Source organism: Drosophila biarmipes, chromosome 2R, assembly GCF_025231255.1.
Source record: "Drosophila biarmipes strain raj3 chromosome 2R, RU_DBia_V1.1, whole genome shotgun sequence".
Classification (NCBI taxonomy): Eukaryota; Metazoa; Arthropoda; class Insecta; order Diptera; family Drosophilidae; genus Drosophila; species Drosophila biarmipes.
This window is the reverse complement of record NC_066615.1, coordinates 18,292,922-18,316,032: the sequence shown is the minus strand read 5'-3', so window position 1 is coordinate 18,316,032 and position 23,111 is coordinate 18,292,922. Positions and strand designations below refer to the sequence as shown.

The 23,111-nt window shown below is 44.0% G+C and overlaps 1 protein-coding gene across 4 annotated transcripts; it reads right to left on the bottom strand.

The window, feature by feature from the left end:
* Window positions 1-983: 983 nt before the first annotated feature.
* Window positions 984-21,158, bottom strand: LOC108023070 (homeobox protein orthopedia). 4 transcript variants are annotated; one of them, XM_050887841.1, is made up of 9 exons: window positions 20,571-21,158; window positions 19,766-20,048; window positions 13,726-14,018; window positions 13,002-13,157; window positions 3,330-3,534; window positions 3,087-3,212; window positions 2,072-2,238; window positions 1,416-1,526; window positions 984-1,352 (listed from the first exon to the last, which is right to left on the bottom strand). In XM_050887841.1, the coding sequence occupies exons 2-9, from the start codon at window positions 19,794-19,796 to the stop codon at window positions 1,122-1,124; spliced, it is 1,320 nt and encodes a 439-aa protein (XP_050743798.1). In that variant the 5' UTR covers window positions 19,797-20,048; window positions 20,571-21,158; the 3' UTR covers window positions 984-1,121. The 4 variants fall into 4 exon arrangements, with proteins under 4 accessions (XP_050743798.1, XP_050743799.1, XP_050743800.1 ...); XM_050887842.1 differs by having other exon boundaries at window positions 13,002-13,136; XM_050887843.1 differs by lacking the exon at window positions 3,087-3,212.
* Between the last annotated feature and the right edge of the window lie 1,953 nt (window positions 21,159-23,111).

Genomic DNA, 23,111 nt, shown 5'->3' with positions numbered 1-23,111 from the left:
AAGTATTTCGGTTAGTTAACAACATTTTTTGTCGACAGCTGCCTGAAATCAATTAACCACTCAATCCGAGCACGCAGTCCGCGCCACTAGATGAACCACTTTTTATTAGACCTCCACATTCTGGTATGCAAATCACGTTCGGTTTTTAATTTAGTTTACTATTTAATAATACGCATAATTACATACATAGTAATTGGGTTTCACTTTTCGTTTTCTGTTTTAGTTGGATTTAAATTTAGGCTTAAACGATACAAGAAAGTCTATTACAAGTATGCCATAATCGTATGCATGTATATATAATGGTATTTGTATTTGTATAATTTGTAATTGGTAATCGTAAAAGTAATCCATTGGATGCGTGCACTCTGAATCTGTTCGGCTCTCGACACTCGAGCTGCGTCAGTTCGGTGTCACTTTGCTATAGTTGGGGCTGCTCGATCGATATTCTATGGGCTGCGGTTGTATCGTATGGTTAGATCAAGGGATAGCAACGGAACGGAAGTATACTGTCTATACACAAAAACAACAACACTTACATGAGAATAGCTCTACTTACATACACTCCTAGGCATAATTATGCTTACGTACGAACTAAGCGCGGATTCCGTGGAATCGCCTTGCCAAAAATTATTGTGACGCCCCCGGGGATATTTGTCACTATATATATCCCCTCCTGCGATCGGTCTAGTTTATACAGTTTTCGTATACGGCAAATCTTTACGTCTAGTGTGTCTACATATTCATGCGGGAATAGTTTCATAGTTGGCTTAGGTTGCTATGTTCGAGTAGATCGTTAGTGCCTTCTCAAGCTTCGTTTCTCGTATACATGGTTTACATTCATTATAGTCTTTTAAGTTAAGTCCGGGAAATCAGGAAACAAATAATGCAAACACATAAATTGTACAATGCCCTAAGCCTAGGTTTTGGTTATCTTATAACGCTTTCGCCGCCGCAGACTCGCAGTTTGAATGCCCAACGGTCGGTCCGTCGGCTGAGAGCTTTTCACCACGCCTCGTCCTGCATCCTGCTTTCTGCTTCCTGCGCTCCGCATCCTAGTTCATGTCGGGAGCTCCGCTGGAGAACCCGTAATCCGAAAAGCTTTCGAAGCTTTTCAACAAATTTCAGTAGACCGAATTGTGGTGTTCGTAGTTGTTGTGGGCGGCGTGGGCGTGGTGCAGGTAGGAGGGGATCGCTGTGGCATTCAGTTCCGACGCCCGCCGCCGCAGCGCTGCGATGCTGTGTCCCCGCCACACGTCGTCGTCGGTGGCGCCATCGGTGGGCGACTGCATGGACTGGTGGCAGAGCGGAATGCCCGCCTCCTGCTGCTGCTGTGTGGGTGTCGGTGGCGCCATCTGTGGACGGGTGGCAAAAGGTGAGAAAAGCAGTGAGCGGAGACGCGAACCGTGGTGTTTTACCTGCTGTTGTTGGTGAGCCTGCTGCTGCGGCTGTTGGTGAGATTGCTGCTGTTGTTGTTGGTGAGACTGCTGCTGTTGGTGAGTCTGCTGTTGTTGTTGCTGGTGCAGCGGCTGTTAATGAATTAGTTTTAGTGTTATTTGGGTTTTTTGTTGAAAATGTATGTGTTTTTTATTAAGGTAACGTTTTAAGATTATGGGTAAGTTTTCTTCATAAGCAATAAATTGGATTTTAAAATATTTTATTTACGGGTCATCAAAAATCTTTTTTTACAGACACTTGTATGAAATTTAGTTTTACTTGTAAACAAAATTTAAAAGTTATCTACCGGTTTTTTTGACATTTATATATTGGAGTTTTTAGACTGTTTTCCTACTTAAATTTTTTGTTTTAGCTACCGTTCCAGGAGCTTATCGAAAAAAAGGTGAGAATAACCAACAAAATACAAACATTTTAAAGGTAATAGAATTTCTTTAGTGGCAGATTGTGCTTCAGCTGTTGGCTTAAGCAGCCAAAGTTCAATTAAATTAGATTTTATTCACATTATTGTATACAATGGGGAAACAAAATATTTTCAATTATCCCATAAGATTTTTACAACAAGAACTATATAATTATGTGCCCAAACTGTGAATATATATCTTTAGAGAGGACTCACCATGGGCTCGCCGTTCAGCTCGTTCTGGCTGGAGTTCGGCTGCGCGGAAAGTGGCGGCGGGGTCACCGACGAGCAGCTGTTCATGTTCGGCGGGGTGGTGGCGCTCGGCGAACCACTGGGCCCACAACTGACCCCGCCCACACTGTGCTGGTACATCATGGAGTCGCCTGTGGGAAGAATTACGGAAAACATAATAAATAAGAGGCCTTTCACGCTTAGGAATATTACTATCTACTTTTATTAAAAGAAAGTCTGAGGTAAAAAGCTTAGCTTAAAGGGTAAAACTCGTTTAACATCCTAGTTATTAAATTCAAATATGATTGATAAGTCGGGAAACACCCACAAGACTTGTATACAAAATCTTGTGATGTGTAACAACTTTTTTATTGTCGTTATCTGATGTCAACCAGATATATCTGGCAAGCCGGGCAGGGCCCAAAAAATTAAAAATCCTCAACAAAAAGTGTAACAATGAAAACTTTGCTGACGGTAGCAAGAGCCGAAAAATAAAAAATCGACATGAACATGTCTCCAAAATGTCAATTAGCACAACTATACGAAACCAAATAAAGAAGATGAAAAAATGCCTTTGGGTATTCCTGAAAATTAAACGACTGCCTGTTAATTGATCGAACAAACAGGCAGCCCGGGGCATTATAAATGATACGATGCGATACAACTCATACGCATGCAAATGTTTTTGGGGCTACCGAAAAAAAGTGTTATGAGTTCAAAGAAATGAGAGACGCGGACCCTGACGTCGTGTTTGGTCAATTGTCGGCAGAACTGGAACTGAAACTGGATGGCATCGGTGGAAGCTAAGCAAATAAATCCCCAGAAGCAAACAGCCAACTGAACAAAGCCCCAAGAAATAAGAAAAAAAAAAAAACATGGCAGGCGAAAAAGTGTCAACGCTTGGCTTTTGTCAGCCACATGCAGATGGAAAATTTCCGGGCATGTGATCATCGCAGAGGTCTCTCGGGGGCCTGACTCGAGACCCACAACCCACACCTACCCAGAGCATTGAGGCCGTAGTGCTGATAGCTGCCCGCTCCCAGGGCGGAGCCCATGTTAATGCCCGAGTTCAGGCCGCTGTTCAGCGAGGACGAGAGTGGCGACGACTGATTCAGCTGGCCAAAGCCTGCGGACACATTCCGTTCCCAATCCGAAAAGCAGCAGTTAGTAGGAGAATAGGTGTTCGAGATAGGATAGTTAGTTCTGGCCGTCTTTTTGGGGAACAGTAGGGTCTGTCACTCACCAGCTGTCATGGGGTTTACGCCCACGCTCCAGCGATCCCCGCCAAACATTCCCGTTCCGCAGAGGCCATCGCCCATGGCGATATTGGTGATGTTGGCCCCGAACGGCGGAAGTCCGTGGGAGGGCAGCAGGGCGCCCGGGGTGCGGAAGACATTGGTGGTCTTCTTGCGCTTCTTCCACTTGGCGCGGCGGTTCTGGAACCAGACCTGCAAGAAAGAGGGGTAAGGTGTAATTGCTGATAAGGTATTTCATGTTGATATGTAATTGAAATACTAATTTACCAAATCTTTTGTTTTGTCAAGAATTGTGTTGGTGAAACAATAACTAACCAAACTAGCTGGACTTAGAGAAGTGTTTCTGTTTATAACTACTATATTCAAGCCAAAATAATGTGAAATGGAAATAGTTTTCTACAGAATTTAATAAGGTAGACAACCTTAACCTTAATGCATTCATTGAAATATAACTTAAGGGTTTTCCCAGCTTAATCCGTGAAACTGTAACCCGTTTCGGCCCCGTGTTGGGCCACTTCCACCCAACCCTTCGGGCTTCTTCCGACGCTGCTGCCTCCTACGAACACGGTCTTAATCGAGATCAATTACCGGCGTGACAGTCAAAACATGTCTCGACACAGCGTACACACTCTCGCAGAAACGGAAACAGATTTACATGGGCATAAATTCGATATGTAAATTCCTCAGTCCTTACACGAGGACTCCCACCCACGTTCCCTCCCGATGTGGCATCTTTGGCCAGCTAGTCCTGGCCGGACCTTCGATACGCTTTTGTCTTAGGTCGAGAGGAGAGGTCACGCCCCGTGTCGGATGTGTTCGCTTCAAATTGGCATTTCCATATGCATAAGAACAGCGGAGCCGAAACAAGGCAGACACGTTGAGGTTTTGACATTTACAAGGCAGCACACAAGCACTCCCCACATCGCCCAGTCCGCCCCCAGAACTCCGTGCGAACAGGTAACCTCCAGGTGTGGGTGGGGCAAAAAGGGTTGCCTACATTTGGGGGCAGGATGTATTTAGTGCTAGTGCAGGATTGCACAGCATTCTCAGCACATAGCCTGCTCTTCTACAGTTTTTTCGAGCCTTCTTTGAGCTGCGCTACAAAAAATCAGAATAAAGTGCCAGCCCTTGAATGACTAGTGACATGGAAACGATTTTGCCAGGCCATCAGGCCCTCGCATTCGCATCCACATCACTCGCAGTCGGGTTGACAACTTAACCGTTGCGCACACCCACCCACCCACTTTCGGGCTCACACACATATATATGCTCCGGCTATATACTATAGTATTTATAAATCCCAGCATTTCGTGGCAAATCTTGAGCTGTCACCGACTGTCGGCGACGACGTCGACGTCGACGGCTTCTGTCTGAGTGCGCCAGACTAATGGCAAAGGAATACGGCCAAAACAGCGGGCCAAGAGCGGCAAAGGGGGGGCAGCGGAAGAGCCAGAAAGAAAAATGGCAAGTTTCGAGCAAAGTAACTTTGCTTGTAAGGCCTTCTGATGGCCCGATGGTCCCCAGCGGGTTTGTCATATGTCGGACAACGCAGACGGAACCAGAGCCCAACCTGTTCGGGCAGAGAAAAAATCGATCTAAACTGAAAACCAAGAGAGCGCCACTTTTTGAAATGTACACACAGATAAAAAGGGATTTATGTATTTCTACCTATTTTATCTAAGAGTGTAACAATTAAGGGCTTTCAGGGCTACCACAACTTCACTGTTCTACAGTTTTCTTAATTATAATTCTTACAGGAATTGATCATAAATTTGAAACTAAAATATACCGAACACGAAAAATGTCAAACAATTAGCACACAGTATTATATTTCTTTGTGCACTATTTAATTTTGTTTGAGAAAGTACGAGGTTTATATATACCTTAGATTAGGAAAGAAACTTAAAAAATTAAAGCTTTCAAATTGCTGGCACCTTTTCTGTTTTTAAGCAACTCAAAAGTAATGTTTTCAAAGGATATTCCTATTGCCAAAAAGTTTTTCTCCTAGTGCACCCATCAGAAGTGGAACTATCGCAGGTTGTTCTGGTTGCAGTATCACTCGTTTTCAGGATGTTACACCAGGGACGCTAATGTGCCAGATTGTGCCGGGGATAATGGATGGAGAAAGGGTGGTTTGATGGGGTGAAACATATATATATATATATACTTATTCCTGGGGGTTGGGCTGTGTCGGCGACCTTGACTTGTTTATGTTTTTTACGTGCTTATGCGTCGCTCTATTCATTAACTTTTAATTTAATAATTTAAGACAGGGTCTGACTGTCTGGCCTCGGCTCGCTCTGTCTCTCTCGCGCTTTCGCTCTCCCTCTCGCTCCATCCGTGCCGCCGTCTCATTCTGGCTTATTGAGCTCGGTAAATTAAATTTAGCTTGCTGTTTTATTTTGCTAGCCACATTCGTGGGAGAGCATTTCCCTACTCACCAATACACCCGCACACCCACACGAAGAATGCGAGCGGAAGTAAGCGGAAGAAGAAGAGCCGGCCGGATGGCAGGGGAAGAGGAAGAGAAAGCCAAAAGTCATTGCCTGCTTTTTTGGTCTAAGGCTGCGAGCCATTAAATTGGCATAACGTGCATGACGTGCACGGCACGTAAATAGGCGTTAAAATGTCGGTTAAACAAAGCATTTATTTTTTATGTCTGCCCGAAAAGTGTGCGTACGTATGTATTTACAATATTCGAGGGTGTGCGCCCAGGCAATCCCACTTTGTATGTGTGTACGCTTTTGATTTGTTTTCACTCCCGCTTCCTTCGGTTGCACCCAATTTCAGGTCTGAACCCAAACAAAACATAAAAAATAGCTCCTTATGCCGCGTTAAATTGTGTGTCTAACGGTAATTTTTTAAGCTTCACCCTTATGAATAAATTATAGGCTGCTGAGTGGCTGACTTCCAGCCAAATGTCAAATCATACGCCTTTTTTACGGTCATATAGAGGGGAATTTTATGTGCAGAAATGTGTATTGCTGGATATACGGCAATACAGAGATGCCTTTGTCAAAGGAAATTAAAACAATGATATTTCAGCCCATTGAAAGGCATTTTTAGCAAATAAAATTTTAAAATTAACTATAATGAAGTCGTATGTATTCAGGAATTAATGCCGATGTCATCAAGTTATGAGAATTTCATAAAGAGATTTAAATGTTTCATGAGTTTCAAATATTTTTGGTAATAAGGCTATTATTAAGTTTCATATGTTCTTAATTGGATCGAACTGATTTTTTAATGCATTTTGTTGAAATGCAAGTTAAGTTGCTGTAAGCCCTAATCAAGTGTTTCATACATGAACTCTAAAATACCTCTAAAATAATTTCTTAATAATGTTTAAGAGAAAAGGCTAAACATGTTGATATAGTTTCCTCTTATAAAGATACAATGTTTTCAAATTATTTAGAGCTTTAAGATAATAATATTTCAAAGTAACGTTCCTCTTTAATATCTGTGTGTATCAGAAGAACTTTCCATCTACAGACTGCACTGTCAGACCACAAAAAATAGAAACCATAACAAGTTGGTGGTCCAAAAAAATTTCAGCCATATGTTCCATACAAAAGCATTTTCATGTTTGGACTTTTAATTTTCACTTCTCGACTGACACAAACAAAAACAGCCACAAAGGCGGCAGAGACACCACCAGCAGAAGGCAGAAGGCAAACAAACAGAGGCCGGTGAAAGGGGAGGGCAACTGTTGCAAATAATAAATGAGTCAAGTTCATGAAAAAGCAATTTCTTGTGGCAGGCCGCAGATATTAGCACCCAGAAATCCAGAGCCCGCAATCCAGAGCCCAGAAATGCGTACGAGGGGCGAGCAAATGGAAGCAGAAGTCAGAAATTAAGTATCGGCCAAATTACACGGCCGGGGAGCTGCGGCTGCAAATGGGATAACAAGTGATTTGCTTTGATTTTATGGGCCTGCCCTTTTCGGGGTGGCTCTGGTTATATATCGCATTACGAGGGGTGGGTGTCAATGGACCAGCGGCGTTTTTATTATGAACCTGTTTATTGTGTCGCTGTCACCCGGACCCGCAACTTATGATTGCAGTTGCGTGCCTTAATGGTCTGCCACAGATATGTGTGATCCCCTGGCTGCCGGCTTGTTTACGATATCCGCTCGGTTCGTTATGCAACATTAATTGCACATTATGCCTAATGGCTGATTAAACAGCTGTAAGGATAATAAAAACACCTTGCACTTTGCTCCTCCAAGCGCCGTGATTTGCATTCGACAGTGAGTCGAGTCCACATTGCGATGCCAGAACATAGAAATGCACTTTGCCACAGAAAGCCGCACACTTCAAAAGCCAATTTCAAAATTATCAATCATAGATAGGGGGTAAGAGGCGCGAGAGCTGCTCCGACCAGAGAAATGCAATCAAAATTCGATTAGCCCCAATGCAAATGTTATTGCACCGGACTAGTTGGCACAGTTGAACCGTTTCAAAACGCAGGACAGGTGGAGAGCATCTCTTAATAAACGCTTGATTGGCAAAAGCCAGAAAGTGCAATAATATTTTTCGCCTCGTTTGCGTTGACAATTTTTGCTGGCCCTGTTTTCAGCCGATTGCAGATTGGTTATTGCCTCGTTCTGCGCTGCTGCCGTTGTTGTTGGCGAATAATCAAAAATCAATTGGCCAGGATATTGCTTTCCTTGAACCCGCTCCATGGCACTACAATCCCGGAGTCCTCCTCCCAGTGGGGCTGCCAGGCAACCGAAATATAAAATGGCCACTCAACAAAGTCCATACACAAACTGTCCCCTGGCTGCCGGCCTTTGATGTGTCCTCCTTGTTTTTCCCCGGTCTTGGGCTTCATCTTGAGCTCGAGCATCTTTTTATTATCATTATTGGAGCCCTATCCCCGCCTTCATATCCTGCGACTATGACTCCAGGGCCCTGAGTGGTTTATGGAAATCGCTTTTCGGCCAATATCTTTTCATTCCTGAGCATATAAAAAATGCGTATAAATTCATAAAATGCCGTCTCGACTTCTGGCTCCCCTAGTGCCCCGCACACACAGTCGATTTATTTTATGTTATCCTTTAAATCCTGCTTTACGAGTCGGCCCCAACAACACTTGCCGCCCGCCCAAGCCCAAACTTCCCCCGAGATGGGAGCTCCAACCCGCCGAGACCGAGTCCACTATGGCCGTCTCTCTCTCCCACACCGCTAGCCATCTCTTTCCTGCCTTTCGGGAAAATATGTCCTTTGATAGACATCATCAAAGCGATTCCTTGGCCTCTTCTGGGGGTTGCCTGATTTATGAAATAGTTTTGGATATTTTTTCCAGATTTTTGGGACTTGTGTTTTTCATTTCGCCCATTTATATTGTGGGTTGCCGGGGCAACTGCAGCCTCTTTTCTGGTTTGAGGATCCAGGAATTGGGGTTCGGGCCTTGGGGGAGGGATGGTGGCCAATGCAACCCCCGAAAATGTTTCGCTGCATTCGTGGAGCATGCGCAGCTTGAGGATGCTCCCCTTTGGACTCGCTTTGTGCCTTGCTCGCCAAGTTTTTCAGCCTTTTTCGTTTTTTTTTTTTGATTTTGGGTCGTGGGGACTCTTGTCATTCTATCAATGGCAGCAGCATTTGGACCAGCTTATCCCAGATAGACCCGCCAGCTCTTGCCCATCCCGCCCAGAGACCGTCCGGCACTTTGGCACGCCATTTTCACACAAACATTTCAATGAAAAGTATCAACGAAATTGCTTTCGGAATTGCTTCATATGCCATAAACAGAATGCGTGCCAGATTTCCTTGATGCTCTTTATGTGCATTTTATGGAGAGCCCGCCCTCCGTTTTCCAGCTCCCAGCCGAGTCTGGATTTTTAAAGCTTTCGCTAAATTTAGCCCGCCCACTTATTTCGCTTTGGCTCCCCCAACTGGGTAAGGCTACCACCTTCCTTTTTTCTGTGTTTGCCGCTGGTTGCATATTTTCGTTTTTGGTATTTCAATTAAAGTTTAATTAAAATTTGCGATGCCATGGTTATATCAGACGCGACCCAGTCGCCTTTGGCCCGACTTGGAGTGCCTCGCTGGAAAATACTCGTTACAATGTCCCCGGCTCCTTGACCCCTTACTTCCCCTCTCCCCGCCGGGCTTTTAATAAAGATGCTCACTTTTTATGAGAATATTTCGTCTAATTTTCGCGAAATATTCGCATATTGGCTGGGAGTCACATGGGTCTGGTTGATATCCCGCCCCCATCCTCTCCAGAATCCCCGGCAGTCGGGGGAAGACTATTATTAGAGGGGCATTAAGCGGCTCAGCAAATAAATTAGTTCTGTCTGAAGTCGAGGCAATAATTTATCAACGCTCACAGTGGGAAGGCCACGGAGCTCTGGGTGGGAATGAACTGCCTTTTACTTGGCCTGCGGCTTAGGGCAATCGATATTCTAGGGAATTCCTGCTGAATCACAACGCTTTGAGATTGTTTTCCAAGAACAGGAAAAGTTAGTTGCCCCTCATCGTTAGTTTACTCTTATAATGGTTTAGTGATCTATGAAGATGTTTAAATATTTACAAAAAAGGTTAACAAACAGAACCTAAAAGGTGCTATTATTATTGAAATGTTATGATCTTTAAACTTGAAAACGCGGTGAAGGCATATTTAAAAAGTTTTTAATTGGTTATTAAAGAAAAGATACTCAGATAAACCATAATTTAGCTAAACTTAAAAAATGTAGTAAAAGCTATGTTCTTTTGAAACAGAAAATATAGAAAATATATTTTTTTATAAATATTTGTTATGTTTTAAGATATAAATCTTGTGGTATTTAGTATGTCATGCAACCCAAATGCAGCTTACTAACAAAATTTGTGTTGGTATTGAAATGTGGAAGATATAACAACATTTCCAGATACATTTGTCCTTAAAGGGACAAACACTTGGTTAAAAGCTTGTTGTAAATTGGTTGCCAAGTAAATGATTGCTCTGTCTTTAAGTCCCCTCCTGCTGAACATTCCCTGAGAACTGGCCAGGTTGCCAGGCAAATTAATCATGTGAGAAATTCATTTAGTGCACTGGCACACCCACACACGGAGGCACGTGCTGTGCCGCCGCTCGACCTTCCCCGTTGACCCCCTCCTCACCATCACCATCTCCACCCACTGCAACAATTTAATAAACAAACCAATAAATGTTGCAGTGTTCCAGACAAAGCCGAGCGGCGCTGTTGACAATGTCAGATCATGATAAGTCAATTTGGTGGGCCATCTTCTCGGTCGCCCAACCTTTGCCACCCCCTGGAAAATCCCCCGAAAATGCTGGACCCCCGCGCAGATGTCACGTGTGACAAACAGATTGTCCCTTGCAAATTGCACAAATGCCGCCCACTGGTCTGGGCGGTGTGAAAACACAAATTAACAATTGCCAGGCAGGCCTCCCGCTGCCTTTGGCTATTCTAATTTACCCGAAAACGGGGGAAATCCGATTAGGGGAAAGCATTGAGCAAGCTCCTTAACGGCGACTTTTATTCATATTAAATTATGTTTACCATAAATGATGCTCACGCGTGTGTGTGAGCCAGTTGGCACTACGTGAGCCTCATAACTTATGCACCTGCCCTGCCAAAATCCGGCTGAAGCCCCCCTCAACCTCTCCCATATTTTCTTAACACATACCAACTTTGACTTGATTTTCGGGGCTAATACGGACAAGCGTTTTTCGGGCATTTATCTGGAAAGGGTCGGCGGGGGTCGGGAGCGGGCTGTCTTTATGCCGTCATTAGCTGCAAATCCTTGTAGATTGATTTAGGGCCAGACGTGTGTGTGCATATCGAATGAAGGTCCGACCTCAGCGCTCACACATCCGTGGGGCTGTGAAAGTGTGAAATTTTCGATGCCCCGCTCTAAATGTTTTATTTCGCCTTCGACTGCGAACTTAATTTATATGCTAATTTTATTAAACAGCAATCCCAAAACTAATCCAACGGCCTGACATCCTCTAAGCCGCAACGACAACGCAAAATCAAGCATTAAAACAGCAGGACTACAACAACAGTGTGGAAAAAAAGCCAAGAGCTGTGTAAAAGCCGACGGCAGTTCTAACAACAATATCCTCCAGACTCATCCCCTGCTGAAATTCAGCAGATTTACCCCCTGGCAGGTGATTGCATTGTCCTTTTGGACAACCGGATCCAGGGGCCGGGGGAAGTGGTGGCTTGGTTGGTTGGAAAAAAGCATTAACGGGCAACACTGATACGCAATTATTAAAACAATTTATCAAAGTAGGACACATCCGGCGGAGGAGGAGGAGGCCAGGCCGTGGTGGGCAGGATCATCATGAAGGTGTCGCCGCTCACTGAGTTGCTCACTCATGGTTAATTGTTTTAGCCAGTGAAATAGTGGCAGTAGTGGTCCACAAGGAGGGCCAATAAGCCAAAGTTTTTGGCATTCATTTGCCGAGCATTCAACACTCCGAGGAGGAGTCTCAGCAGAAGAGCACAAGCAGTGGCAAAAGCAAGCAGTGAAAGCGGAAGCGGAAGCTTAAACACAAATTTAATGAAGCAGTAAATTCGATTGTCGCATAAACAAAGCCCGCCCGCATGCAAAAAGGACCTCCGCGGGCTTGGGGATTTCGGAGAGGGCGAAGGAGAGACAAGGATAATGGCGGCGGCACAGGGGAGCCGTGCCAGCCACAAAAGGATAATGCCCATTGTGTAAGTGTGTGTGTGTGTATGTGTGGCGCAAACTTTGCTGCGGAAAAGCAAGAGCATCCTGGGGAGACTCTCTGTGTGTGTGTGTGCCTGTGTGGGGGTGGGGCTGAATGCCCGACTAAATGTGACTTTATGTGCTTTAATAAAGTATAATTTTGGGCGCTTAAATGGCGTTCGGCGGCGACTCTCAGCCCAGAGCCTCGTAAACTGTTGCAAGCCGGCAAAAAGGATATCCGTATCCCCAACTTTTCGCCTCCGACTGCAGCCCAAGCCCGACAACCGAAAGCCAAACGTCCGTTGCGGTTTTGTGCAACACAAGTGAAATGTCATGTCGCTCCTAAAACGAACTGAGCCCCGAATTCCGACAGCTCCGACCACTGACAACTGTCGAGCCGCAGGACAAACCACACAAAGTTAGCACACAGGGCAAGAAAAAATAATTAGCTAAATAAGAGTGAGTTGAGCAACTCGAAAGGGAAAACCCTTTAGATTTCACACTAGAATAGTTCAAGTGGAGAATATTGAATGAAATAAAATAGAGCAAATTCCACCTAACCGTGTTTCTAACCTGGGAAACCTAAGGGAAATTAAAATCTACATTTATCTTTAGTCGAGGAAGAGAAAGGAATAACAAATTGTTTCTTTTTTTATGATTGTATTGTACTAATGGGTTGGTGTTTAAACATAATTCAAATTTAATTAGCGGATTGGAAATTCAATTTAATTAATCCATCTATGAATATTGAATCCCATTAAAAGCACCAAACACCTAAGGTAAAAATTAAGATAATATAGATGAGTAATTAAAAAATTTTAAATGTAAGCTGAAGGCTGAAAGGTAATCCTGTCGTTACATTTTCCTGAACATACTAAGTATCTTTAAGTTTGCTTGAAGCTAACCAATAGATTGAGGCTAAGAAGTTTCACTTATTGCGAAGTTTAAGCCCCTTTCCTTCTCAAACTACTAAGATCTATGGGCTTAACTCACCTGGACGCGGGACTCGGTGAGGCCGATCCGCATGGCGATCTCCTCGCGCATGAAGATGTCCGGGTAGTGGGTCTTCGAGAAGCAGCGCTCCAGCTCGTTCAGCTGGGCGGGGGTGAAGCGGGTGCGGTGGCGCTTCTGCTTGTTTTTGTCCAGGTGCTGAAAGAAAAAGATACGGCCAAAAAGAAAAGGGCAATGAGTGGGTTGACTTGGTCAAAGAGGTCTTAGAACACTGAACTACCAGACTAGGAATGCAAGCTACGCACTACGTTACGGATTACGGATTACGGATTACGGTTTACAGTTTACGGTCTACGGAAGGTATAGTTAGACTAGGATAGGAGTTCTACGGTTCTAAGTATGGAAATCAAAGTACACTTACTTTTGTTTATAGTTTACGGATATGATTCATAAGGTACGAATATGATTCATGGCACATTTAATTAGGTTCATTACACAATTCAGAACACACACATTCACGTTTTTGGAAACAGATTTTCATTGGCATTTGCGTTTCGGATCGAATTTCGGATCGAATTGGATTGTATTTGATTTTGGATTTTTGGCATAGCAGAGTAGAATTTGAAGGAAAAAATAAACATCGAAAAGAACATGGATTATTAAAAAAGTTTCGTATCAACTAGGCGCTATGTCTCCTCATCTCTCTTCTCTCTCTCTAGGACTCTCTCCCTTTCTCGCTCTCTCTAGATAGCGCTGGCCTGCTCACCTGATCCTGTTGCTGCATGTTGTTGCTGTTGCTGTTGCCGTTGTTGTTGTTGTTGCCGTTTCCGTTGCCACTGTTTCCGTTTCCGCTGTTCAGCGCGTTGGAGTTGTCGCACAGTCCGCCGGAAATGTGGAGGCGGGCCACACCACCGCCCACCGGCACTCCGCCGGAGGATCCGCCGCCTGCGCCGCCGCCGAGATCGGCCAAGTTGGGGCCCACGGGCAGTTGGCCAAAACTGTTGACGCCCGCGTGCAGCGCAGTCAGCGCGGCCTTGGGCAGATCACAATCCTTGGGGCCTGAAGAAAGATAGGTAGACGGGAGTATAAACCACTGAGTTTCATGAAAAGTACTAATACTATTATTAGGGTAAATAACATAACAACTTTAAGTATTTCAGGGAATGTAAAGTACTTGGACTGTGTATCAATATATCACAAACAATTATAAATCATTTAAGTTTTAATGGCTTTTCAGCACTCTTCTTAAGTAAACAAAGCTATGTCAACCATGATTCACACTCCAAAGAAGGTAATCCATAAGGCCATGTCCGAAGGTCTTTATTAAATGTCAACTGTTATCTTTAATAGTACAATTAAATTAATTTATTTTATTTAACATTGTAGAACATTTTATCTGCTTGGCGTTATTAATTATATTTTAAAAAGATACATTTTTCTAAAACTACTTGAAAATAAACTGGTTTACAACTAGCTATCTGTTATCTGTTAAGTACAAGATGTTTTAGAAATTGAAATGAAACTTAAAATATTTTTTAAAACATCAATCTGATATCAGACTTATATAGTCAACTAGCAATTAGATCAAAAGCCCATTATCTGAAGGTTTACCAAATCTGTTTATAAATCACTCAACTTGAAGTAAAATCTCTTTATTTATCAATTACAGTTGGCCTGGACAAATATTTCAAAGGACGGCAAGACCCAGAATTATTCCGATAAGGATTAACCTTCATTGAACAATGATTTTTCACATGGTGAATTGGTGCCTGGATCTGATGCACATTGGCGTACATTGGATGCTTTGGAATCTTGGCCAGATGCTGCTGTCTCACTTGGCCACTCTGGTTGCTTTGCTACTTGCCTATAAATACTTATGTGCGCGGGACTCTTCTGATTCCTCCGCTACAGGCGAGTACAATTTGCAGGGAAAAACCGACAAATTACTTCCAAAGCATCGGTTGACAGACACGAATGTAAGTAATGGACTATTGCTTAATTTATATTAAATTGATTTTAAATCTCCACGCAAATTCACAGATGCAAGGAGAAGCTGAGGCCTAATAGCCCTGCACACGCGCACGCGAAGTCGGCAAATATTTTGTTGAACTACTGCTGAATCCCAAAATGAATTACAACTCGAGTCGGTATCCACTTGTTCCGCTCAATCGGAAAGCGTTTGTTTTTCAATTAACTTGGTTCCTCGTTGGGTGCGCGGGGTTTCTTTTTCAGTTGTTGGGGACCGGTGGGCTAACGAACTAGAGGATTGCTCGGAACGAACTGCGGCGATCGGCTAAATTGAATTTTTCAACAACCTGTCATTCAGAAGGAAAAAGATGCCAAAAACAGTAACGAACGTGAGAGAGAGCCGAGCAGAGCGGGCCAAACAACAAGCCAAAGGTGCGAGACACACACATACGGCCGGAGGTTGGGAGGTAGATACGAACGTGGGCCAAGATACAGATACAGATACAAATGCAAAAGACGAGAGAGAGGCCGCCAAGTGCTAACCCCTTTTCCATTTCCTACCTTCAGGCCTCACTTGACTACGTAACGTATTTTTATTTCATTTCCATTTTATTTGTACGTGTATATCGCTGGAAGGCATGGGATTGGTAGGGGTTCGGGACTCGGGGCTCGGGGTTCGGGATTCACGGGAGAGTCATCTTCATCGTACGCCTGGAATTTTTAACATGTACGTGCGAGAGAGACTCCGGCTCAACTCTTTCAGCCCGGCTCCCTTTGTTGGCCGAGCTCAACTGTTGCTACAAGCCAAACATTTACTCATCGCCGGTTGATGCGAACTCTCGTCCCCGAGCTGTAACCTTTGGGGGACGCAACCCCGCGATGTTGTCACGGCGGGTCCATTCGATTAGGCCCAAAGTGAAGGTGTAGGCGGTTATTGCTCACTGGTTGCTGGTTACTGGTTACTGGTTACTGCTCACTGGCCACTTCCACCGAAAGCGAGTCCAAAATGCAAATCCCGGCTAAGCGGAAAGCGCACCTCCTTCCCAATGCCCACTAGCCGGCTGCAATCCATTTCAATTTCTTTCGGGCAGACACGACACTCTCGATTGCCGACTTTGATGTCTTGGCGGTGGCGGGAATGGCGGCTCTCAATGATTTTTATTGTTTTCGAGATGGACTTGTTAAAATTTCGGCATACTTCACAGGCTCCGGGACGTCAGAAATCCGGAGCGGTGCTCGATGCCAAAGTATCTCGAAAAAAAATACTCCTCAGGTGAACGAGTTCAGCTCGCCGAGAGACGCCACATAAAACCATAAATATAAATATCAACAAATAAAAGATATAGAGTTCCTACAAGCGACATTCCCTGAAACAGGCTTTTGTTGTTGCTGCCGTTGCGCCTTAAAACGCTGCCCGGAAAGTGCTAATTTTTACACATACACCCAGTGCGGCTACTGTTCATTAGCGATTTTCAGATGGTGACGTCCCCAATCGGAACCGCATCACTACCTTGCCCCCTTGGAGCCGCCGTCCCAGCTCGAGTTTCCAATCCGAAACCGGCTGGGACACTGCAATTGTGAATGGTAAACTGTAGCAGTGATGAAAGTAGCCAGCCAGACATATTTTTAGGGCATTACGCAGCACGCATGGGGTACTGCTCGAAGACCGCGGAGTTGGCCGCTCCAAACTCTCCGCTCGTGATTAGTAAATTTAAGGCGCGGTGTTAGGTGCGATATCGCCACATCCACAGCTCGATGATGCTCGATCCCTGGGCTCTCCGTCTGTACAATTCACGCTCGATGGCAACATCTCAAACATGTATCTGCGACTGGGAGAAGATACGTTCGTTGTTGGTCCGTTGCTCCAAAGAAGTGCGACTTTTAACATCCAACTGTTCCCGCTTCCTTCTGTTTTCTCAAATCGAATTTCAAATATACGAGTACGAGTGTCTGTGAGTGGAGAGTGTGGTGTTCGGACCACGTTTGGGAGCCATAAAATAGCGCCACTTCTCGAAATCGCACTTCGCCGGCTGAAACCCTGGCCCTTGCCTCGCCCCAGTGCCCAGCCAGCTAACTAGTTAGTTAGTTGGTCTAACTTTGATTTTTTCACCTCGCCTTTTACAGTTGTAACACATAAATATTAAAAAGAAGCAGCCCTAACTGTTCATTGTGTATGCAGATCAAGATGACGCAGTAGCCGAGGCCAGGGCTAAAGTATCTTTGCTCTGAAGATATCTTATGGTGGCAGCTGTATCTCGTTTGATGAGTACTTTTAGCAGCTACTTTCTATTGCTCTGAGGAGAGAGTTCACGGTTAAAGATACTTCTGATTTTCAATAGATTAAGTCGTTGCAAATATTGTAAAATATTTAAAGAAAATAAATTTATAGGTCATCTTGAATTTAATTAAATGTAAATAAATATAAATCCAATCCAACAGATCAAATATACGGAGATGAATCTTAGGCAAATAGTAAGATAAATAAATTAGGTTATTAGGAAATATAATTAAATCAACTGTTGTTGATAAGCCTTTTTTCCCATCCTGCACAAGAAGCCCAACTAAATGGTTCCAAAAACTGTGTGTAAACCGCAATATTGACTTAAAAACCTATCCGTGTTCCCCAATCATTACGACGCCTGCTAATGGGGCGTAATTTTGTAATCTATCATTGTAATTTGGCTTGGTCCTCCATTGGCTGCAGGCCCCAAATTGCGATAAAGTTAATACGAAACTGTAAACATTGCAGCCCAGCAGGCCAGCACACAGACACAAATGGTGGCACTCGGATGCATTTACATCTGGCCTGGAGCGGACATTTTAGTTGGTAATATGGCGAGAAAGAGGAGCAAAACGATGCGAAACGAAATGAAAACCGCACAAAGCGATTAATTAATTAAAATTGGCAAACATGAATTTATCGCGCAAGCAATTTGCACAATTTGCGCAAATCAGTTTGCCTGTTTTTGGGAGCGAACGACGCGATTTCTCCCGCAAAATATATGGACCTGGTCGAGAATGGCAGGATGGACGTTCTGGATGGCAGATGGGCGACGGTAGTGGAGCACTTGCGCCCAGAATCGCCGTCAGTTGCATGTGCAATGTGCATAATTATTGAAATTTGGAAATTGTGCGGTTTTTAGCAGGACATAGGCTGCAGGCCCATGGCCGCCGGGCAGATCGGTTGGCCGGAATGGAATGGAATCTAGGCTGCTCCAACAACTAACCGCAACTGGGAACAGAATCCGCAGCAACCGCAAAACATTTCAATGCAAAACGGATGCCAGCCGGTTGGGCAGAGGGGCCAAGGGGGCCGAGAGGGGTTAAGCACACATATTTCACTAGCGGAGGCCACCGCAAAAATGCCGAACGCACAAAGCGAAGCACACGCAGATATTTCGAGGGAAAGCCCCTTCTCCCCCCTGGAAAACCAGAGCGGCTCTGTGCAAATTACAAATGCAATCATCAAATTAATTTAATTAATGCGAGGCGGGACGGGGTGAGGCTCACGAAAAAAGATTCGCCACGAAAATGGAATAAAACGAACGCCATTCGAGCTTCTTTCGCTGCATGCAAATTAAGTATTAGTGTAGGGGAGACACACGGAAAAGTTCTGCCATTTCTTTTGCATGCAAATTGCTCTTAATTGTAAGGGGGTTCCCCACTTTCCCCGACCCCCTCTCCCCCCTTCAGCCACCACGCACCCGGTATGCAAATGTTTTTGGGCCTCCGTTTGTTGTGCGGAACTGGGAAAAAGGCTTTCGAAATTTATTATGGCAGACTCCGGCACTGCAGGCAGGATTTGGCCAAAGGATTGCGCACTGCGAGTCATTGAAATTTATAGTTGTTCAAGGGGAAATGGGCAGAATAACTTAAGGCAGATGGCAAACTTTAAAAGCCAACTCTGACAGTCGAAACCTGTGATAGATAGCGACCCTTTTTGATTTTGGCTAGGTGCACCAACCCCGAGCTGGCTTTCAATTAAACACCTTTAAGCCGCACACTTGACCAGCAACTATGGACATTACGCATACGCCTCGTGGGCCAGGCGACGACAATTGGCGCGTGAAAAATGGCAATAAATTAATAAAAGTAATTAATTGCAAGCGCTTGGAAGGACGCCAGGCTGCTGACCATAAAAATTGAATAAAAACGCGAGCCATAACTCATAAATGGCTGCAGCCTGCAGTTGCAGATGCATTTACAAGCAGCAAACTGCAATTGGTTGGTAGTGTCGGGCGGGCTAACAACAAATTGATTGCCAAAATTGAAAGTGCTTGAAGCATTGATCAACAGTGTGGTAAAAATAATTTATTCGCCCGCACTGGCATACGCATATTTACACAGATTTATTAATGTATATGTATATTAATATGCCGATGCGAGTGAAGTTTGATAATTATGTGCGTGCGCCGGGCCATGTGCGAATGTAATTCACAATTTGCGGCATATTTAAAAGAGCAATTATATCAATTAACATACACACACCCACTCGAATGGAAATGGGAGAAGGTTTGCCGAGTTAGTTAAATATACAACTTAATTATTGCTAAATGCACGCGACACCCGGCGCCATCTGGTTAGACGCCTCAATTATAGGCCATTTAGCGGACATTGGAGATGCCAATCGGAAGATCGGAACCGCGGAAGTACGAGTAACTTAGCTACCCCGGCCCCAGCCCCGACCCGCCGAACTTGTAGGTGTGCTCAAGAAATTAGTCTAATTATGGCCGCCACCCGGACTGAAGTGGGGGGATTAATATACACATTATTATATATTAGCGCAATTCACTTGCCGATCTTAATTACAATATTATACGCAGCAATAATCAACTTACCCAGCACATTGGCCCCAAGATTGTTCAGCATGTTTGCCGAGAAGTTGCGGATCGACAGAGTCGACAGTTTGTCGCTGTTTCTGAAAGCCGCTCCACAAGTTAAGATCACCTTCGATTCGCTGTCCGATTCGGGATCCAATTTGATTGAATCGGGAATCGATGGGGGGTAGGCAGAATCCCGGGGGGATTGGCTGCTCGTATACTCGTCTATCACAGAACGTTGAAGTTCAAGTTCACCTGCGGTGCAAATTACATCTCAGTGGTTCGGTGGAAATGGGTGTGGCTGCAAGTATGCAATATTATTAGTTTAGAGGGGTTGCGATTTTCCTACTTTTCCAGTAAATAAATAAGTAATTAAATAAACATAAATATGATTGGTTAGCCGTCATTTATTTTGTAGTATTTTAAACTTTATTCTTAGTTACAACTTTAGTTCCCTTTGTTAGTTTAGTTAAAAAATGTATATAAATTATTTAAACTATGCAAATAAATTATGGTTCCTAGTTTCTTGGCACATTAATGATGCTGTTAATTTAATATAATATTAAACTGACTTGAGCTAAAGATGGGAGATGACCAATTTTTCTTTACAAAATACTAATTCGTTTTATTGTCTGGGCTTCGTCCTCTTCTTGAACTTTGACCCTCATCAGATGACCAGCTATTTGGCCAATTCCTGTAATATGCGATTTACTTGAAAACTAAACCCGTTTCACTTTCCTTAACCGCAGAAACTTTAGCCAAAGTTCGAACGTGTGGGCATTTGCATTGACTTTTATTGCTCATTTGGCCGCAAAGGACTCACCTGGCTGCTCCTCCTGCTCACTACGAAGCCTCCTTGTTTTGTGTGCGAGGGGTCAGAGTTCAGACCAGCACAGACGATCAAATTGCCATAGTAAAATTAATTAAATGCCTTGACCATAAAAAAGCCAAAGAAATTAAATCGAAGTCACTTGGCCGGAAGTTGCAAAGTTTCCTTTCCTCACACGCACGGCCAGCACACACACACACACACACACACACAGGCACACACTCAGTCAGAGAGAGAGGCAGCACAGACACACGCAGACATGCACAGGTGAGGACACGCAATGAAACGGAAGCAGTCGAATCGTTTATTGATGAACTGTTTGACCAACTGACAGCCGGACACTGTCCGCCGGAGGACCTTCGCGGGTGTGGTCCTTGTTTCTACTGCTCAATTGATAGCTTCTCTGGTTTCTCGGCACATTTTCACTTTGTTATTCCTCAGTTCTGCTGGGTTAGATCGTTGCGCTGGGGCTTCTCTGCTGGCGACGGCTTTCTGGCACTGACAAAACGGAAACGGATCGGTTGCTGGCGCAGGGGATCGTATCGGAACGGAGCGGTACGCCGGAAACGAAGCGCTGCCTAGGCGGACTCGCTTGCATTTGAGGGCAGTGCGAAAAAATCAAAGCGAATTGACTCCGGGCCCTGATAGCTTCGACAACAACGGCTGCGCACTGGTGCCGCATTCAATCGCCACCCCCTCGCCCAATTGACGGGCAAGTCGAGCGTTATCTCTGCCAGCGGGCTTATCTCCTGCATTGATTTGCAAAAATCAGAGGAGAGAAAAAGGGCAGGGAAAACAGCGCTGGGCGTGCGAGAGAGACGACTGGCTGCAGCCACAGCCATCTTGCCTGCGAGCCGGGCTCTTGTCGACTCGCTCTTGTCTGCCCTAAGAGGTGGTGGTTAGAGTGGCTCAGCTATACTTCCAGTGCGTAAAATAGGCCACGCCCCCTGTTCGGAACCAGCGAATGAGGGAGCTCGGGGGCTTCTGCCCCAGAACGATAGACCGTTTTGGCGCCCTCGGCGATACACGGGTCCTTGCGCCTATCGATAGGCTAGGCTTCACATCGATTCCGCCTTAGGTTCGATTCCCCACGCTGAAAAAAGGAAACTTTTAACTATACTCCACACAGCTGGTCGCCTTGGCAACCTGCGCTTGGCCCACAGTTATTGCCGAAAGTCCTCTCCCCGGGAAATTGCCCTTAAATTCTTTTTCCACCGAGATGCCACGTGTCAGCTTTTAGCTTCACCTGTTGTCGTTTATTAGTTTCTGTTTCTGCCGTTTCCGGCGGCGGGGCGGATTTCTCCCTTTCGACTGTTGGCGGAATTTTGATAATATTTTGCATGCTGCACAAACGTTGAATTAGCCAGACAACGGAATGCCTGGCGAAATGAGAGTTTGTCATGACAACCGCGCAATTCAAAGGGCCCATCGCCTCCTCCCCTTAAAAAGCACCCACTGCCGCTGCAATGTCTATCCTTCTTCCACGCCCACTCTTACATGTAGCTTGCTCGAGGGCGTTAATTAAAAACACAAAGTAAAAATTAAAACCACTAGAAGAATGCGCGAGCACACAGCATTTGTGGAATCATAAATTTCGTTTTCTTTGTACAAAGTACACATGTCATTTGGATGACGAATGTGACATCTACAAAGTGTAAAAAATAAAAAAAAAGGATTTCATGAACTAACTCAAATATAGCAATTAAATATCTATTAACTATTTACTAGATGAAAATATGCATTTTAAACAGTTCTAATCTTGTTGAAAATTAATATAATTCTATTTTAAAAATGTATGCTGAAATCGTATACTAAAAGAAAAAAAACATTTTTGTGTTTTTAGTTATCAAAATAAATTTATTATTACTAGTATTATTTAAAATGAGCTTAGTAAATGTAATCGAAAATGTAATTAAAAAATTTTAAAATAAAAAACAAAATAATATCAAACTATTCTAAAAAACTACACTTATAAGTTGTTATCTTTCTCATATTACTGTCTTATATAAATTTCAAACATACCTTTTTTTGTGTTAAAAAATTAACAATCTAAAATTGTTTTGCAGACTTAAAGTTTGTAAATAAAGAAAATGGTCAAGCCATAAACCTTAAAACGGAATTTTTCGGTTAGTGTATTATAAAATAAACAAGCCGAATAAATCGTGATAACATCTCAATTCAGTGTTGGCTTCACTTATTAGAGCTTTGTCATCATTTTTCTCTTTTTCCACAAAGCAAATATAAAAACTTGGAGCATGTTAATTAATCAAAGGCGTTTTGGAATACACAACAGCAGCGGCTGAAAAAGAAAAATAAATGTATGGAAATAACAGATGTTGGTGTTGCGCAGAGTAGTTGCATTTCACAGTATTTGCCAAGGACTAATCTTCTAAGGAGTCCCAATTAGAGCGAATTTTGAATGCGCGGCATGAGCAGGTCGTAAATCACTTTGGCGCAATCCGAGGAGCAGATAGTGACTGTGACTAGAACAGCGGCGAAATCCTTGAGATGCCTCGACCGGCATACCAAGAAGGC